The sequence below is a fragment of the Calypte anna genome, chromosome 18 (genome assembly GCF_003957555.1).
Source record: "Calypte anna isolate BGI_N300 chromosome 18, bCalAnn1_v1.p, whole genome shotgun sequence".
NCBI classification, from domain to species: domain Eukaryota; kingdom Metazoa; phylum Chordata; class Aves; order Apodiformes; family Trochilidae; genus Calypte; species Calypte anna.
This window is the reverse complement of record NC_044263.1, coordinates 4,054,612-4,073,124: the sequence shown is the minus strand read 5'-3', so window position 1 is coordinate 4,073,124 and position 18,513 is coordinate 4,054,612. Positions and strand designations below refer to the sequence as shown.

Below are 18,513 nucleotides of genomic sequence, written 5' to 3'. Positions count from 1 at the left end.
TACAGGTTAGTGGAGTAGCTATGAATTGTATGTCTAATGCCCCAAAGCTGGAGGATAGTTTACATTAATGCTTTAATCTGTGTGGCCTGTGTAGACAGCATTGCCTGGATATTTGGCATGGATTCAAGGAGGAAATTGTGACCATCTGTGGCAAACACTTGTGCCTGCATTTGTTTCTTCCTACTTTGTTCTTTTTAGACACCTGTAGTTTGGTATATAAGTATGTAAGAGTATAAGAATCTGAGGCTAGCGTTTTGGGGCTTAGCATTTGCAAACAAAAAAGCCCCAAACAACTTATGAAAAAACATGCTAAGATTAGAAATATTTTCTTATTTGGTCTTTCTGTCAAGTGCAAGTGAAATGGCTTTTTGTAGCATGCCAGTTTGCACGTTTGCATTCTTGAATAAGCATTTACTGTGAGATTTTTGTCATTGACACAGGGTTCAGCAACTGGAAGAAGAAAATGGAGATCTCAAAAGCACTGTCACACGACTGAAATCACAAACAGAGAGATTAGATGAGGTAATAATAAAACTCCCCAGATAATAATAAAACTCCCAAGTGCTTGAGCAATTTAACAGCAGATTTGCTGTGAAATTCTTACAGATTTGTCTAAAAGCAAATTCATATAGTGATTGGCCCAGTTTCTTTAGCTTGCCTTTCCCAATTAAAACTAGTGATGGAACTGGAACAGTGGTCACCTTTAGTGGCAGGAATGCCCTGAGACACGTGCCAGAGTCTGACCAGCTGTGTCCATAGATTTGTGAAGTAGAACTGCAGAGGGCTCGTGCACTTGGAAGCTGGTGATGAAATTCCCTTTTATTCTAGGAAAGGCAACGCATGTCAGACAGGTTGGAGGACACCAGCCTGCGACTGAAGGATGAGATGGATTTGTACAAGAGAATGATGGACAAGCTACGGCAGAACAGGCTGGAGTTTAACAAGGAGAGGGAAGCCACACAAGAGGTAGGTGTGAAGAGGGATATAGGCCAGGCAGTCTCATCTCATCTGCATGAAATCCCATTTCCTTTACTAAGTTTGCAAAGGGAATTACACCTCAGACCTGAAGCTTCCAGCTCTGAAGTGGTTTAAGTGCAGGAATGTCCAACCTCAGCCAGGCTTAGACAGTGCTTGTTTCAGAGTAAAGGTGCAGCTTAGAGCTGGCTGCTGCCAGGGAGGGCCAGTTGTGCAGGGGCTGGACACTCATGCCTGCTTACATGCCCACAGCTCATTGAAGACCTACGGAAAGAACTGGAGCACTTGCAGCTGTACAAGCTGGAGTGTGAGCGTCCTGGGCGTGGGAGAAGTTCTTCATCCAGCCTGAGTGAATTCAATGCCAAAACCAGAGAGGTGGAAATGGAGCATGAAATAAAACGACTGAAGCAGGTGAGCAGGGAAGGGTATCCTGGTACATCTGAAATGTACAGGACTGTTTTGAAAAGATGTCTGGAGCTCCAACCCCTAGCACACTGCATTCGTATCTTGTCCTCCTTCCCACACAAGGACAAGACCAACTGTGCATCTGTCTAGGACTTCTTTGCACAGATGATATAAACTGTGCACAAAGGAAATACCTGTGATTCCTCTCAGTGATGGTAAGAGGGCTGCTGTTAGTTTTGCAGCTTGTCACCCAAGCTACCTGTGATTTTTTTTAAATTATGTATTTTTTTTAATTAAACCTTGCAGGAATAACTTAAAAGTAGTATCTTTTCATCCTCAAATAGGAGAATCAGAAACTGCGGGACCAAAATGATGATCTTAATGGACAGATCCTAAGTCTTAGTCTTTATGAAGCTAAAAATCTCTTTGCAACGCAAACAAAAGCCCAGTCACTGGCTGCTGAAATTGATTCTGCATCAAGAGATGAGGTAATGCTCTTTTTTAAATCAAGTACTACACCCAAAAGTACATGCTTTTCAATGTAATTAACTGCCAAGGTTGAACTATCTGAAGCTGAGAAAAGAACAGCAGAAAAATCTGCTTTGCCAGGAGTTAAGAGTGCTTTAAATGTAACTGGTTATGGATGCTCCTTATAACACAACTCTTCCATTTGTCTCTCAAAAAATTGGAATTATTAGAATCTCAGTAAATTATTAAACAGTGGATTTATTTTAATATCTTATATTTTACTGGGTATTGTGGATGGGGTATGACTGGGTATGTCATTAATTTAATAGATTTCCATAGGTAGTTACTTTAATTTTTACTTTCTCTTCCAGATTTATTTCTAAGTTACTTCAGTAACAAGCTCCCAGTTAGATCTAAAGTTGAGATTTGTATTCCCAGTAGCAAAGTTCTTGCAGAAAGTAGATGGTGTCCAAGGAATAATCTGGTAATGTTTTGCAAGTTACTTTTAAGAGACCCATTTGTGTGGGGGCTGATTTAAGCTGGTACAGCTTCCTTTATGCTACAGGACCAACAGTCAGATCAGGCCAAGGGCTATGTAAGAGCCATCAGGGAAAAAGACAGGTTAGTGGTGAAAGAGATTAAAAGGAATTGTGTCTTTGGGACAGAACTTGACATTTTTTCTTCAAGAGGAGTCCTGAGAGAAACATCTTAACCTAGTCTGCACTTGACTGACCCTGTTAGCCTTAGCTCCTGGGCAGTCTCTTGAAGTGGAGCACATACCTGAGTGTCTTGCTGAACAGAGCAGTGTGAAGACTGTTTAGTTGTTAATCTCTTAAGTGTTTTTGTCTTTGTCCTTCTGAATCTCATGGCTCTGGCTCATGCAATACCCAGCACACCCCTCTAAAGGCCCTGGCTCAGTAAACCTCACTGACCTGCCTATGTGTTTCCTGTTCTTTCTTTCCTGTATAATCAAAATGAATGTTAGAAAACTGCAGGTTCAGGGTTGCACTTAAAACTGATTGAAATGGACTCCCAAATCACATCAGCTTTAGAAGCATCTGAGGCACTGACACGTGTGGGCAGCTTTGTCAATTTGGCATTAAGCATGCAGTGTTTAAAAAGCAAGCAGTCTTCATCTTTGGTGAGTCTGAGGGACCTTTCACAGCTCAAAGGTCTAGTGCAACCTGTCTTTGGAACACAATATCCAGTGGGTTGTTCTTGAAGAGTGTGTAACTGTGCTGTTTTGGGGTTTTTGAGTAGTGTTGTTTGATTTGTTTTGGGGTGTTTTGAGAGTGCTAGTCTCACCGTCCTGAATTTTGTGCCTTTATGTAAACTAGTCAGACTATTTCAAGATAACTTTGAGATGTTGTGTTTCAGCTCATGGAAGCCCTTAAAGAACAGGAGGAGATCAATTTCAGATTACGACAGTATATGGACAAGATAATTTTGGCAATCCTAGACCACAACCCATCTATCTTGGAAATAAAGAACTGAAGATAATATAAGAAGGAAAAGCAGCAACTGCCTGATATTTCTGCACATGTCACTGGATCTGAACAACACTCTGATACTGTAAATGAATCTATAAATATATATATACACTAGGTGTGAGTGTGGGTGCCTGGGTGTGTTTCTATGATGTTTGGTACACTGTTGTCATTGAATTGGCTTGGTTAGACTTTTCCATGCACTTTCAATACCTGTGATAAGATGGACACTGTATATTAATGTAATAACAATATAACTAGATCGTGCTGTTTTAGATACTGGACAAAATGACTCTACCTCTAGTTGTAAAGGTGAAAAAGGCAATGGAAACACATGGATGTGACCCTAACTTTAGGAGCAAGAATTCTTTTGTTCTTCCAGGAATTTGGGTACCACAAATGAATTACCTTACCCAGGTTCAGTTCCTGACTGGTGCTGACTGTGTAATTTCCTATTTGATTTTAGTTTTGGTACTTAAACTTCACATGGTATAAAACAAACTTTCAGGCAAAGGAAAGACACGAAGTAAAAGGGAAGAAAAGGAATATATTGCAGAATTGTTGCTATTTGTGAAAAAAACACCATCCACTTGTTTGCCACTGTCAGCACAAAGTGCTTTTTGTGTAAGATCACTTTGGAGCCTGCTTCAGGATGCTCTGGATGCTCTGAGCCAGCCTGCTCTTCAGCTTGTTTGCGCACGTGTATTGTTTTATGTCAGGTTCCCTGTAGCATTGAAACTAAAAAGCTCTTCCAAATCTGTTCCCTGGTTTTCAGGGGTTTATCGTGGGACATTAAGATGAATTCTGGGATCCTGCCCCCTTCCCCTCACTCCTGATTTTAAAGATTTTACTTTCAGGAATGCATTCCAGTTCTTCCAAAATAAAGGAACGGAACAAAACCAACCAAACAAAATTGTGTGAGATATCCCACTTGGTGGGGAGGAGGAGTAGCCCTTGAAGCTGTTCACTGAGTTGCTTTCCCACCCCAGACACTGCTGTCCTTTGAGATTTAAATTTTGTGGCCAGGCTGTGGAGAGGATTAGTTGGGTCCTAACACAGAGGTGGAGGAAAGTGTGGTGTGGAGTGACTTTTAGCTATTGGGCAGTAAAAAGGAAAAGAGCTTTGTCTTGCAAAAGTTGCCAATCCAGACCAAGTACACACATGCTTCTCTGAAGCTCTCAACAGGGAACACATCCTGATCTAGATGAGCAGTTTTGTGGGTGCTTAACTTTAAATGTGTACTGTGACTGCTTACAGGAGTCAGTAGGACAGAAGATAGTATTTAAAGTTGAGTGTATGCCTAAATCCTGCCTTAAATAGGGATGGACTTCAACATGTGCCTGTGTTCTCCTGAGATGGATCTGTGTACTGTAGGGCTAGGACCTTTTTAATGAATAATGTTGTTTCTATAAGTAGCTTATGGAATCTTTTGGATAGCTGAATGCAAAAAAAAATATTCTATTCCATGCACTTTTTTTACAGTAAAAGTTACTTTTGATTCACACCCACTGTCACAGAAAAACCGTGCCCAAATATCTGGCTTTCCCCAGTGCAGAGAGATCTTTATTGAATGCACTCCCCAGGAGAATGTTACAGTAGCAATGATTGTGCTTTTCTGTGTATTTCTTGCTGTTGGCAGTGTCTTGCCCCTAGTATTCTCTTGATGTATCCTGGTGTGTGTATATGTGATGCATTTTCTTCCTGAATTTGAATACATAAAATATGTATTCAGCTATGGATGTAAATATATATATATATATTTTTCTGCAATCTCTTGCCTTCAGTGATGTGTTACCAGAGTGATGGGAAGGGGGTAAAGTACTGAAATCAGGCTTTCTTGAAGGCAAGAAAATAAAATCAATTTGTTTCTATGTATCTGCATTAGGCAGCTGTAAAGTAACTGGGAAGCAAAAGAGACCAGAGCAGTAACTATGGCACGCTGTACCCCAGTGCACAAAGGTGTCTACAGGACTTCAGTGCTCTTGGAGAAATAGTTCAGTCTGTTCAAACAGGGATGTCTCAGGGCTGGTTTCCTGAGGCTCTAAGGTAATCTGGCAGAATGGATTCAAAGACAACTCCTTTGACACCTGGGGATGGTGTCAAATGTCCTGTGCTAAATTGCAGCAGCAATTTTGTGGTGAAGCTTGTAGAGGAACAAGTGGAACACCAAGGACACCTCACACGTGTGCCCTGCCTACCTGGAGCTGCCTCTGGAGGTGCCACCCAGAAGGTAGGAGAGGAACAGTTAAGCCACCTTGGTGCTACATACAGCTTCCTGCCTACAGGACTCTGCACCCGCACTTCAGAAGTGGTGTTTCCCTCTGCATGGTGCTGTCTTCAGGTTGTGCCAAGGACTTTGCTCTTTTTATAGGTCACAGAGAACTGTTGCAAATTGCCAGGTGGCTGTTGCTAACCTGCTGTGACAGGCTTGGGTGAGCCAGCAGCCCTGCTACTGGAGCTGTTTGGTAAGTTGCACTTGTGTCCTGCTCCCATGCAGTGGATTTAAAAATGAGTGAAGCTGGTGCAGGTCACAGTGGTGGCTGAATGTTTTCCCCTAAATATTTTTAAGTAAACTGGACTTAGCTTCAGAATTTCAATAATCTAAAAGCCCTTCTTTTTAGGGTAGAACATCAGCAGATATTGAAGATTATCTCACTGAAAAGTCTGCTGAGCACTTGGGAAGCAGATGGCGTGTCTTACTTCACTGAGACCACTGAGCTTGTGGACATGAACAGAAGAAGACATGACTCTAGTGGTAGCCAAGTTTTAGTACAGGTAATTATATAGAAGATGTACTGACAAATAGTCACTAAATCTGGCTGAAATCCTGACAGCAGTATTCTAGCTAAGGGTATCCAGCAGCTGAGTTTTCTGAAGACTCTCAGGACTTCCTTTTTAGCTCTGTACTCAACTGCTTTACCCTTTAGAAGTTCTTCTTTGCTCCAGTGTTTGCATTTGAAGAGTTGTCTTACCACCATGTTGGTGGTGTTTGTAGCTTTGTTTTATTGCATAAAGGAGTTGTATTCTCCTTTTGGTCCTCCACACAGTACTGAGTTCCTTTATTATTCAAGTACATATCCAAACACTTGCTCTATTCAACAAATAATGTGAGTTGTAGGTGGGAGAGGCATTTCACTGACAAATGCATTTTCCTCTAAAGTATCCACCTCTAAAAATACTGATTATCAATTGCATTCTTAGACTGAGTAGCTACAGGTATCAGACCAATGTCTTGCAATCCAAATCTTGGAGAACCTTTCTGATCCAGAAAGGAAGTCATCATGTTTTATGGCATGCAGGCCACTTGTTAATAATAAGGGATCATTTGTTGGGTCACTTTGTCAGGGAGAAGAGTAATCTGATACTGACATTGCAGAGTGCATATTTTGATCAAGTGTGAGGCAGAAACATTGTCAGAACAGACAGGAGATGGGGGAGATAAGGAGTCAGCAACTTTGGTGTCTTTTCTCTGATAATTTTGTATTTACTGTGAGCTTCCTTTGTGCTCAGGCCAGCTGGGGAAGTACAATCTGTGTCTGTGTTGGTGTTACTGTTGTGGAACAATAGCTTCACTTCCCTGGGTAAATAAGTTCAAACAGAAGTGTGGTATCATCCCGTTCTACCAACACTCAAATGCAGTAAACATTCTTGTGTCAAACACACTGCTCATTTAACCCTTGAGGATGCAAACATAACCCAAGGTACTGTATCTTGAGCTGCTCCCCAGTAGGGTCTGGAAAGCTAAGTGACATTCTGGTCAAACCAGTTGCAAACTTTTGCAGGTATTTTGTACCGTGGAAAAATGACTTTGTTCTGACAAGAAGGTGTCCTTTGTTAAGCTGATCACACACCCAAACTACTGCAGGAAAAATCTCTTTAAAAACTTGGATTTAAAAGTACCTGAAATGTCTCTCAGGATTTTTCTGATGCTGGCTGCTTCCCTCCAGACACCAGCCTTCAGCTGCTCCCTAATTCTGGGTTTGGAGTTTGATGCTGATTCAAAACTGTGACATCAAAAGAGTATTTTTCAGCTTTTTTAATAACTTCAATGGAAGACTCAAGCTGGCTGAGAATTTGTCATGTTTTGAAGTGCAGCAGTGACAAACTGTAACCATCCCATTTATTTTATAAGGACATTTTAATATGCAACTTTGTGGCAACTCTCAAAAACAAAAAAAAAATCCAGAGCACCGACAACCTCCCCTTTATGGTCTTGGGAGAAATTCAGGTGTTTCTCAGCCAGTACTGTAGGGTGTTGAACACAGCATTCATAGTTCTCAAAGATAAGTGGCATCAGCAAATATTTTACTGTCAGAATACAGCAGCACTCTATGTATAGCATCAGTAGAACTGCATTACTCTCCAGAGAGGGGCTTGGCCTACAGTATTTAGGCTCCACAATCTGGTCAGTAATTGAAGGTTTGGAAGCTGATACACAAACATACACTGTGGTCTGCTCTGTCAGTCACTGTTCAGTGAGCTCTGCATCATAGTGCTAATGACAAGTCATAAATCTAAGAACTAGAACTTACAAATAAATGAATACTTGTAATGTCAGTGAATATACAGTGGTTTTGCTCTTAAAACAAATATTGTATGGTGTGGTGTGGTCTGAGGGATTTTTTCCAAGGAAGGAAAGAAGTAGCAGCTGACCAAACACTTGCCAAATCAGTGGCTTGGCTTGTGTTGACTTGAGTGAAAACTGACTCAAACTTTAACTGAGCAGTTCCTGGATTGGCTCTGGTGTCAGTAGCAATGCTCATAATCTTGTTATGTCATTTGTCACTCCAGGAACGTTGTGAAGAAGGCATGACATGTGATGCAGCACAGCTGATTTTAAAGGATATAGTTCAATAGTTTCTGGCATTTTGTTCCTTAGCAGCATCCTCAGGGTTGTTTTCTCAGTATTTTTCAATCCAAAATATTTATCCTAGGAGCATTTTTCTGTTGAAGCACATGTCATGTGTGGGTTTCTTATTTAATGGAACTCTACATGTGCCTTTAGGATTGATAAGGATTGCAGTAAGTGTCTGAATCCTGTAATCCTGCATAATGCACTAGGAGTTTCTCTGTTGTGCAAGAGTTTGTGGGCTTCTTCCTCTGTGTATCTTCCGTTGACATTTACACTCTTGGTCCTGTCCCCAGCCACTGGGCCCACTGTCTGAGTATCTGTGTGCCTTGGGGCAGCTCCTTTGAGCAGATGGAAGGGACAAACACAATATTCTTGGCTTCAGTATGCCTTTTGCTGCAGAGATGAAAAATTCTAGCCTTCTTTATACTAAGCCAGTCCTGTCCACACCTTCTGTGTGGCCCTGAAAGCAAACTGTGTCCCATCTACATGATAAAATGTAGCTTTTTCCTGTGTTGTGCAAGTTTCTGGGGTGAATAAACCCCCCAGTCCTTCAGGTAAGGCAGCACTGGCACAGCCAGAAGTTTTGACTTGATTCTGTGTGGCTATCCACTTGTGTGCTGTACTTGTACACTCTGTTTGCAAGGCACAGCCCTACTACCTTAGCCTAGCAAGCATCCCCTCTGGATGATGAGAGCAGCCCATGGAGACAAACATCTGCATCTGTGTCACACTGCAGAGCCAGCTACATTACATTCCTGAAACTTCTGGGTTTTGTGCTTACTGGTTTGAGTCTTTAAGGTTTGTTTAACTGTGCAAATAGTTCCTATTCAAGCATGTAATTAAGGGAGAGATTACTTTTTGCTTAGACTTTAAACCTGATGCAAACATGTATTAACAAACATGCACTTCTTTGGTATAATTTGGACACCTACCCCTAGAAAACCTCTTTCTTATTTACATAGGTGTTGGTAGTGGTGCAGGTGTGACCTCTGAGCTTCCAGCTTTTACATCACCCCTATCAGCAGTGACTTTCACCCTGGCAAGCCCCACAAAACACTTTGTGCCCTAGTGAAGGGCACAGAGGTGAATGTTCTGGCAGACACACATTCAACACACAGACAGTAAAGGGGTGCAGGAGGGCTGCCAGAGAGCTGCAGGAGTGACCTTACAGTGCCCAGCAGCATCAGCCCTGTATTGTAATACCTTGCCTGTAGCTAAATTATTCTGGCTTTGGAGAAAGGAAGTCAGAAGTGGAACTAAGAATTTCATGTCATGTGAACCCTTTAGTATGCTACAGGGCATTAAATGTTGCACTGACAGTATGTTTAAATACTGGGATATTTTGATAATTACTGTAACATTAGTTATGGGAGTCATTTGCTTTGTTGCACAGACAGTACTTGTATTTTTTGCATGGTTACGTATTTTAGTACTTGTGCCTTTTACTTCTCTGTTGTGAGGGTACATCCTGTTTTCACATTGTATCTCCTGTGTTGGGCACTTTTTATAGACACTTTTTCATTTGACCTTCATCTCTGGTTTTCATGTAATGTACATGTGTATATATAAAATAGATCTGTTTGTATTCATGTGCCTCTGAGATGTAAAAAATACTCATTTTGTACAGGTTTTTTAGAAGCACTAGGTCATGGTCTAAATTACATAGCAAATGAAATTTAACATAATTAGCAGTTCTTTGTCTTTAGAAATGTTGTGTCAGATGGCTGGTCTCTTTTGTAAGGCAATATCACACACACACACACACCAGATTTATTGTTCCAATATAGTTATGAGACCAATTCTGTCCACTTGCTGGTTTCAGTTAATTGAAAATACTGAAACATCTAACTGTTACCATCATGACTTGGTAATTATAGGTTTTATTCACACTAAAACAAATTTGCTTCATTCTATACTTGAATTAGAGACATCAGACCAAAATCATTTGAATAGGTTGCCCATTTCAGGTTAACTTCAGTTCTGGGATTATTTTTGTGGGAGTGGTTTACTTTGCCCATTGAAATGGGAAGAGAAATAGCATGACCAGTCCATAGACCCTTCTTCTTAGAGATGGTAAAGTGCTTTGCATTACTTGTTTCCTCCCTGGCTTCTGTGGCAGCTTTTTGTAAAGATGGAGCCTGATCTGCATGACTAGAGATCTTTCTCTGGCAGATTTGAGAAACTGAACATCTTGCTTTTCCCATTTTGGCAACTTCAGTATAAACTCCTTCCCTTGGGGTTTTTGAGACTGGCAATCAGGGACCTGGTGCTAGAAGTACCCTTCCCTCCCACCAACCTCTTTTTGAGCTGGTGTTTTCATTTCTTGAGTGTTGACCCCCTCATCTGGTCAGATGCTTGAATTGTTCATCTCACACCTTGTGGTTTATCAACACCCACCAGGCCCTGGACACAGATAATAAATTGTGGAAGTGATAACAAACGTAATGATAGTGATAATAAATTTCACAAGGAAGAAATCATCAATATCTCCTAAATTGCTCAAAGCATGAAATTTTTATCTATAAAGCAATATGTTCCATTCTCGTGGAACAGATTTTTGAATTTGGCCCCTACTTGATGGATTATAAAGCTGCCTTAGAAACAAGGAGATGGTTTAATTTTTACTTCAAAGGCTGCTTGGTATGAAAATATGCAAAGTCCACTCCACTGTTACTGAAAAATACTGAAAAAAAACCCAAACCAAATCAAACAAAAACCCAGCAAAACAGCCAGCAAAAGTGTCATTTGACCATTTTAAATCTCATTCTGTAATTTATGAGACAAGTGAAGTGATGTCAGTAACTCTTGCAATGTGCCATTACACTATTTTCTCTGTATTTTCTTCAAGTTGTTTCTAGGGACAATAAAGCTGTCCTTGTTAATGTGGGTCTGTTCAGGTAGCTGTAATGTACAATCAGAGATGTAAATAAATTATTTGCTTTCCCTGCATGACTAAAAAGTTGTCTGTCATGGGTGAGTGATTCAGTGTCCCTGCTTGCCATACGCAGCCACCTCTATTTCTGTGCTTCATTAAAGAAGGGTTGCACAGTTCTGCTCTCTCTTGCCTGGATGCTCCTCATTATCTTTGCCTGAATTACAGAGATATCTCTAGGGAATGAGTTTGTCTCCCTGCCTGCCTTATCTCATGTTAGATTTCCAGGAGCTTTGTAGGATACATAATGCTGAAACTTCACGGGGTCGACCCCTTAAATCTCTCCACCCGCGGTGCTCCCCTCTCAGTTGATGGGAACTCCAGCTGGGAGCTGTTTGCAGGATTTGCAGCTGTGGAACCTGACTTCAATATCGTGATTTGATTATCGCTGACCCGCGGGGATAAGGAGCAGGTGCAGCGATGGGCAGAGCACACCTGCAACCCACCACAGCCCTGAGCACCCCAGGGTTCCCCAGGTTCAGGGGACGAGGGCTCTCCCTTGCCTTCTGCCGGGGAGAGGCCTGAGGGAAAGCCCCGACCCCGCTGGCAGGGTACCGGGAGCAGCCGTGGCTCCCAAGTGTGCTTGGACGAGCTCTCCTGGGAGCGGGATCAGCCAAGTTTTCCCCCGAGGGAGCAGAGATGGGAGAACTCGAGAGGCTGGAGTTGCCACCAATGCCGTGTGTGGAGACAGTGGGGACAAAAGGAGACCCTTGGACTGCTGCAGGCTGAGGCCGCGACGCGCCACGTCTCCAACGGGCTCCGTGTGAGGCGGGAAGGGGAGGAGGTGCCGGTGCCTGCGGGGTCCCCTCGACGAACGCGCTGAGGTAAATTTTTTTTTTTAAATCTTCTGTTTGAGCTGCCAAAATTGTTGGCCTCTTCTCTGGTCTTTGTTTTAACTGCTGGAGTGAAAAAATAACCCAGTAAGCGACGAATTGTGTAGATTTAAGGCTGCTTTTTGCAAGAGTCCGTGTGGAGTGAGGGGAGGGCCTCATGGCCGCAGTCACCTCAGGGACAGCCGGCACTGGGGCTGCCGCTACTGGACAGAGGGACGCAGTAGTCTGGGAAAACACTGCTGATAGAGGTGCAGCCACAGGCAGCTTGCAGAGGCTTCTCCTTGGGAAAAATGGGGCTTCTCTGTGGTGTGCTGGGGAGACTTGTGGGGTGAAGCAGCTCTTCCAGCAGCCCTGAGCAGCTCGCTGCTCCCGTCCTACCTGCTGGGCAGCAAAGCAGAGAGAATCCATCACTTGAAATGGAAACCCCAGCAAAGCCCATGGTGATGTGGCTGCAGGTGGCTCCCAGCTGTGCTTCCACAGGGGATTTCAGTAGGTTTAAAGTTTGCCTTCTGAAAAGGTATTGTTCCCACCTGCTTCTTCATCAGGTGTAAAAAATGTGAGTTTAACCCAAATGTGAGTAATGGTGAAGACTGTAAAGCAGAGGAGAAACAGGCCTGTGGTGAATTATTTAAAATGTGGAGTCTAACATGGAGTTTTTCCTGCCTCCTGCTGGGCTGGAAGCAAGGGAGAGGGGAAAGGGAACTTGAAAAAATTTCACCTGATCATTTCACGCTCTGCAGGATATTTTCCTTTAAAAAGCCTTTTAGGGTTCTTTGAGTGATCACAGTGTGCAAACTACTTTGATTTGCCCACCAATAGTTTCTAAACCTGGTATACAACTTTACTTATCATCCCATGTGGTTGCTGGGCAGCTTTGTCCCCAGCAGGCTGACACATTTGGAGAATCAGAGCAAAGGCAGTGTATGAATAATCCATGGAGTAACCTAGCAGCATGTTATCTTCTCAGGCTTCCCCATTCCCAGATTCCTCATGGCAATCAGATGCTGGATATTCAGATTTGTAACAGCAGGCTCAAAGAAAACTCCCCACTGTGCATGCTAAACCACTTCACCTGAGAGACACGGAGCTGTTTTGCTCCCATACCTCAGTAATTCAGGCTAACCTGCTGTACTATTGACCTACTTCCAGAAAAATCACTCACCAGCATGCAAGAAATGCACACTGGGAAAGTACATCAACTGTGACTCTTGGCATGGTAGTACATCAACACGATGTATCTCAATGTAATAGTTTCTAACAAATCACGCTGTTCTTACCATGCTGGGGAGAGCTGAAACCCTTGGGTCATTTTGCTACCAGGAATTAAAAGCTCATGAGTAGTTATTTTTCTTTTAACTTTTGGAGGGAAGAGGAGAGAAGGAAAGGGGATTTGAAGGCAGACAGAGGTTAAATGAGGCAGTAGGAAATAGGAGTCAGAACGCCTGCAGTCTGAATACTTGGGCAGTGGCAAGGAGAGCTGTTAAAAAGAGGAAATATATCTAACGTGAACGCTGTGTATCTGGGCCAGCTTCTGTAGTCTGGCAACAGGCTCTGAACTCCTTATGTTGTCCTGGCAGACACATTTTTTTCAGCATAGCACTCTCAAAGCCATGACTTTGATGATTCCCCTTGCTCTGTTTGCTGCTCTTGATGGCCCATGTTATGTTTTCCTAGATCTCTGACGGCAGGCAGGGGTCTGAGATGTAGCTCCACACTAAATGTCTTTAGACCCATGTAAAGCAGCAGGGACTCTCTTAGGTTGCATAATTCAGGGTGAGTTTTGTCCTTGGAGCCTTGGAACTGCCTTTTGGATGCAAAAAAGAGATTCGAGCATATGACTAGTACATTGAAGATTGTTCCAGAGGTACAACTATTTGGGTTAATGGTGATTTTGACAGAACTTTGCATTGATAATTTGTCAGCATGTCTTGTGCTATAGTGCATAAATGCTTATTCCTTCACACTGAGATCTTTGTGCCTTAGCTTGCTAACAGACAAGGTGGTCAATATTTTGATATGATAGCGTATAACATAAGGCTTACAACTCATAGCATGGGCTGTTTCTGGGAAGATAGAGAAGTGGATAACTGGGCTGTGGCACCAGATGAGGTGCTCAGCCACTCAAAGGCTGTGCTTGCATTTTCCCCTGTTGTACAGTAACAAGCAAATCGCAGGTTGTGTTTTATCAAACACTGTCTCTCTTGGCCACTGTGTGGTTTCTCTTAAAGTCTGAACGGTCACCGGGCAGGGTTGCTCTCAGCCCTTCAGTAATCCTCCCTCACCCAACTGACCGAGCCTCTCCTTCAGCCTCTGCCCCAAGCGTGGCTGGAGGAGCCGAGCTCTAGCAGTGCACAGCAATGATTTGGGGGGGCTGCCCTGACGCAAAGCAGCAGCAGAGGAGTTTGCTTTCGTCTGTGGAAAAGCCTGGGTTAAAGATGCATCCCCTGAGCCGCTCAGCTCCACGGGAGGAGCAGCGGGGCCGGGCGGTGGGTGCAGCGGAGCTTTCCCCCAGCAGAGGACGGCCGGGCTCTGCGTATTACGGCTTCCGGAGCCAGGGCGGGAGGAGGAGGAGGAGGGAGAGCTGCCAGGGCTGCCATGTGCGAAGTGATGGGACGTGGTTCAACACCGGCCGCCTGAAACGCAAAGTCCAGGGCCGCGGGGGTGCAGGACGTGGCTGAAAAACAGCCGCGACTTCTCCAACCCCCACAGCTCCTGCCCTCTGGCTGTTTTCAACCAAGTTACTCTGGGTATCTCTGGGGTGCTGGCTTCATAAGCAACAGTAACATTAAAAAAAAAAAAAAAAAAAAAAAAGTAAGCCTTAGCATCAAAGACCTGCCTGGAAACATTTGGCACAATATTTGTATTAATACCTGAAAATGGGGCTGGCCCTCAGGAAAGCAGCTGTTCCACTTTGGAATGAGCTGCTCAGACTTCACGTGTTTGGTTTATTTATTTGTGTGAGGAGCACATTGCAGATGCAGCATGCACTCTTGCAATAAAGGTTGTGTAACTCGGTTCTGATTAACAGGCAGTGGTGCCTGGTTACAAAATCACAGGTATAAAGTAAAAAGAGGGATTATGTTATGTAAGAGTGGTAGTAGATTGTACCTGTGTCTGGATATTTTATGTTCGTTTTGTTTGACTGGTTTGGTTTCTGTTTTGGGGGAGAAGTATGTAAACCAAAAAAAATCAGTTTACTTTCTGCTGTCCAGCAGTGGTTGAAAACTAGAACCCAGAATAAAGAAACTTTCAATGCAAAGCTAAATAGTGGTTCAAAACCACATCCTTCAAATGCTTCCCTCCTGCCCTACAGCTCTAGTAGTGATAAAAATGAGACCTGATTCATTTCTTGGGTTTTAACCAAGCATTAGCCATAAGACTAAATATTTGGTAGCTGGAAACTCAAAGGAGGAAATATTAATAATGTAGTATTGTATTTATGATTTATGCTATTATGATTTTACAAAGTAAACAGAAGATAATGGGATTGAAGTAAAATGTGAAAATTCAGTTTGAATATCAGGAAACACTTCCTGACACAAACCCATGTTAGATTGCTTGATATTGTCCCAAGGGAAAGAGAAGAAAGGCTGTTGCTTGGCACACAGAGTGCTGGGAGGCAGGAGCTGTGTCGAGACAGCCCAGCCAGGTCCCCGTGTCCCGGAGCACCCCACCTCCTGCTGCAGGGCTTGCTCCTACTGCTCCTGCCTTGGGGCAAAGCCTCCCTCCCCCCAGAATTGTGAGACGCGGCTGTTAGCAGGTGCCAAACACTGGAGAGCAACAGGGCTGCATGTTTAGCTTAGCAGGAGACTTTTAAATTTTATATATATATATATACACACACACACAAAAAAAAGCGCTACTGTTTGTTTCCTTGGGCAACTCCTTGTTTCTGTAGTGACGCACAGCTTTACTCTGTCAGGAGAAGCAGCAGGAGGAAGGAAAAACAAATGTTCACCAGTAATTTAATGTTGATTTGATTTGGTTTTGGGGTGGTTTTGTTTTGTTTGTTTTGTTTTTTTGAGGAAAGCGCTGCCCTGGCTGCCGGTGCCGGCGAGAGCTGAGGGGCAGGGCAGCCCCTGGGGTGCAGCGGCAGGGAGGGGTGCTGGGGAATCCGGCTGCAGGGGCACAGCCGAGCCCTGCGGGAGGCAAAAGGTCCCGACACCCACCCGCCGCAACCGCAGGGGAGGCACTGGGCCGGCCGGTGCTCCCGCCCCCCGCCCGGGGCGGTTCCCGGTGCCCCGCCCCGCGTCCGCACGTGCCTGCAGGAACCTCCGCCAACCCCACCGGTGGGCGGGGGCCGTGCCGTGGCCTTCCCCCTGCTCGGGGGGGGTGTCGGCGAGGTCCGCCCCGTCCGTCCGGCGGCAGCTTCCCGGGACGGGGGCCCGGCCCGGCCCCTCGCTGCCTTCCACTGGCGGCGCGGGGGTGCAGCTAGCCCGTCAGGCGCGGTGGCCAAGTGGTAAGGCGTCGGTCTCGTAAACCGAAGATCGCGGGTTCGAACCCCGTCCGTGCCTGCCGAGGCAGCGCGGTGCGCCGGCAGCCCCGCTGCGGGGAGGCCGCGGACGCCGCCTCGTTTGCGGCCCCTTTTTGCTCTCCGCCGCGGGTGTGGGAGCCCACCGCGGTGAGGAAGCTGCGGACCCTGCGAGAGGGCCACCGGCCGCCGTGGGTGGTGGCCGCGGTCTCCCAGGGCACCTATCACAGATGAGGGGGCGGGCAGGATCCAGCACCCGGACTGCGGGGCAAAGAGTGCCGGGGCCCCCTCGGGAACCACCCTTCCCTGATGTGGATGTTCTCTGCTGCACATCACCGTTCTGCTAAGGGACCAGAAGCCGCTGCTGCAAGAGGGATTTCTCTGTATTTTTTATGAACTTGGAAGTAATGCACCCCTCTTGCTTTTACGTTCTCTGTAGATGCTGGGTTTGGTGTCATTCTCACAGAGCCCTTAAGTGGTAGAAGGAGGCTTCTTCCTGAAATAAACTAATACAGCTATGAAAAGCTTAGTGCAGTTGTACTGTTTACACCACAAATTAGCTTGATTGATTCATTTTGAATACATAAAGCTGTGCAAAGCTTTACACATGTGCAAGGGCATTTCTGCTGACTGTGTATAACATCACTTTGATTATCACTGCTTTCAGACAGCTTAAAATATGTAAATAACAGAGTCATTTCATTGCAAAATCACAGTAGCCGTGTCTGGTAAGAACTGAGGATCCTTTTCCAAAAAACTAGCTCCTTCCTTTGATGCTTAGAAAATACTGGATTTTGCTGTTTAATGGGCAATACTTAGTCTGGTAGGAGGCTGTTTGTCTTTCCCATAGGTACTGGAAGTGAGTGTGTGCAGTGTCTGGGGAGGTTTGTAGAGTATGTTATTAACAAGCTACAAAAAAAATTGTGCTTTTTTTTTTTTTAATATAAAAACAGGAAATGCAGCTTAGAAGTTTTTCAGAAAAATGTAGACACCGTCTTACTTGAAAAATGCAGTGCTGTCAAAATCCTGACAGCTTTGTTACAGGCTTTCAAAGATGAAAGTTTCAGCTTTGAAAAAGCCCATTTTTACTGTTTTGGCTTGGGTTTTGTTCATTCTGCAGTATTTCCCATCAGAATGTCAAACCAAGCTGTTTCTAATGATCTTGCAGCCATCTTGCAGCTTTTGCAGAGAACTTTAGAATTCTGTGGGTTTGTTTCTGGTTGAAACCAATCGTGAAACTGAGGTTCCCCCTGAAAGAAGCTGAGTCTTGCCCAAATGTGTGCCACGAACCCAGGACTCCGAGCCAGGTATTTCAAGGAAGCTCTGGCATTGCTCTTCTCTGTGGCAACAACACATCCAGGCAGCTTACCAGTTGCTTAACTTCAGTCTCTGCAGAACTGGAATATTCACTTCGAACTCCTGGGTGCCTTGTGAGAAGTTTCTTTGCAGGCCCTTTGCCCAGCTCCTTGAGCCCACACAGAAGCTCTGTACCAAGGTTACTGTTGTGCATCTTCACTCTTGGAACACGGCCCAAATCCTTCTGTTCAGTAACGTCCAGTTCTCTGTGTACTGCCTTGCTCATGTTGTTGACTTCAATCCCAGAGCACAGGTATTTTCCTCTAGTCTTCAAGACCATCTTTTTAGAGCTGTTGTTTTTAAGCAGCACACCATAGTCCTGTTGTGTCTTACAGGCCCCTGCTCGCCCTCAAAGTATGACTGAAAAACGATGCGTTGGTTCTAGTAGTCAAGTAAGTCCAGAGGAAAATGAGGAGGTGCTCCTGTACAGCAAAGAATGGGTGGAGGCCTTGCTATAAATACTGCATTTCAACTGGTAAAGCTTTTGGAGCAGTTTGTCACCCCTGAGTATTTCTGGTTGGCTTATTGGAAGGAATGGAGCCATGCCTCTGGGCTCACACACAAAGTTTACACCAAGGCAAGATGTGCTGAGTCAAACTCCTCACAGCCTTGGCTCAGGCAAGAGTGGAGGCTGCAGATTGCTTCAGATCACTGAGAGAATTCTTGCAGCAGAAGCTCAGGCTGTGAAAGTCTGTCCCTGTGTGTCTCTGTCACCTGATGTGTGTGCTGTGCTG

General features: G+C 44.5%; 1 protein-coding gene and 1 non-coding gene across 6 annotated transcripts in view; both read left to right on the top strand.

The window, feature by feature from the left end:
* The window catches only part of RAB11FIP4 (RAB11 family interacting protein 4), a 98,639-nt gene extending 89,220 nt beyond the window's left edge, over window positions 1–9,419 (top strand). For 3 of the 5 annotated variants that reach the window (XM_030461919.1, XM_030461920.1, XM_030461917.1), the window contains 5 exons: window positions 441–522; window positions 829–966; window positions 1,228–1,386; window positions 1,725–1,868; window positions 3,226–5,105. In XM_030461919.1, coding sequence (XP_030317779.1) covers window positions 441–522; window positions 829–966; window positions 1,228–1,386; window positions 1,725–1,868; window positions 3,226–3,342 — 640 coding nt within the window. In that variant the 3' untranslated portion in view covers window positions 3,343–5,105. Of the gene's footprint in view, window positions 1–440; window positions 523–828; window positions 967–1,227; window positions 1,387–1,724; window positions 1,869–3,225 lie in introns of all 5 variants that reach the window. The other 2 variants (XM_030461916.1, XM_030461918.1) reach the window with 1 other exon arrangement.
* A 6,975-nt stretch (window positions 9,420–16,394) lies between these two features.
* TRNAT-CGU lies at window positions 16,395–16,466 on the top strand. The gene has a single exon. It is a non-coding gene; the product is annotated as a tRNA-Thr (tRNA).
* The last annotated feature ends 2,047 nt before the right edge of the window (window positions 16,467–18,513 follow it).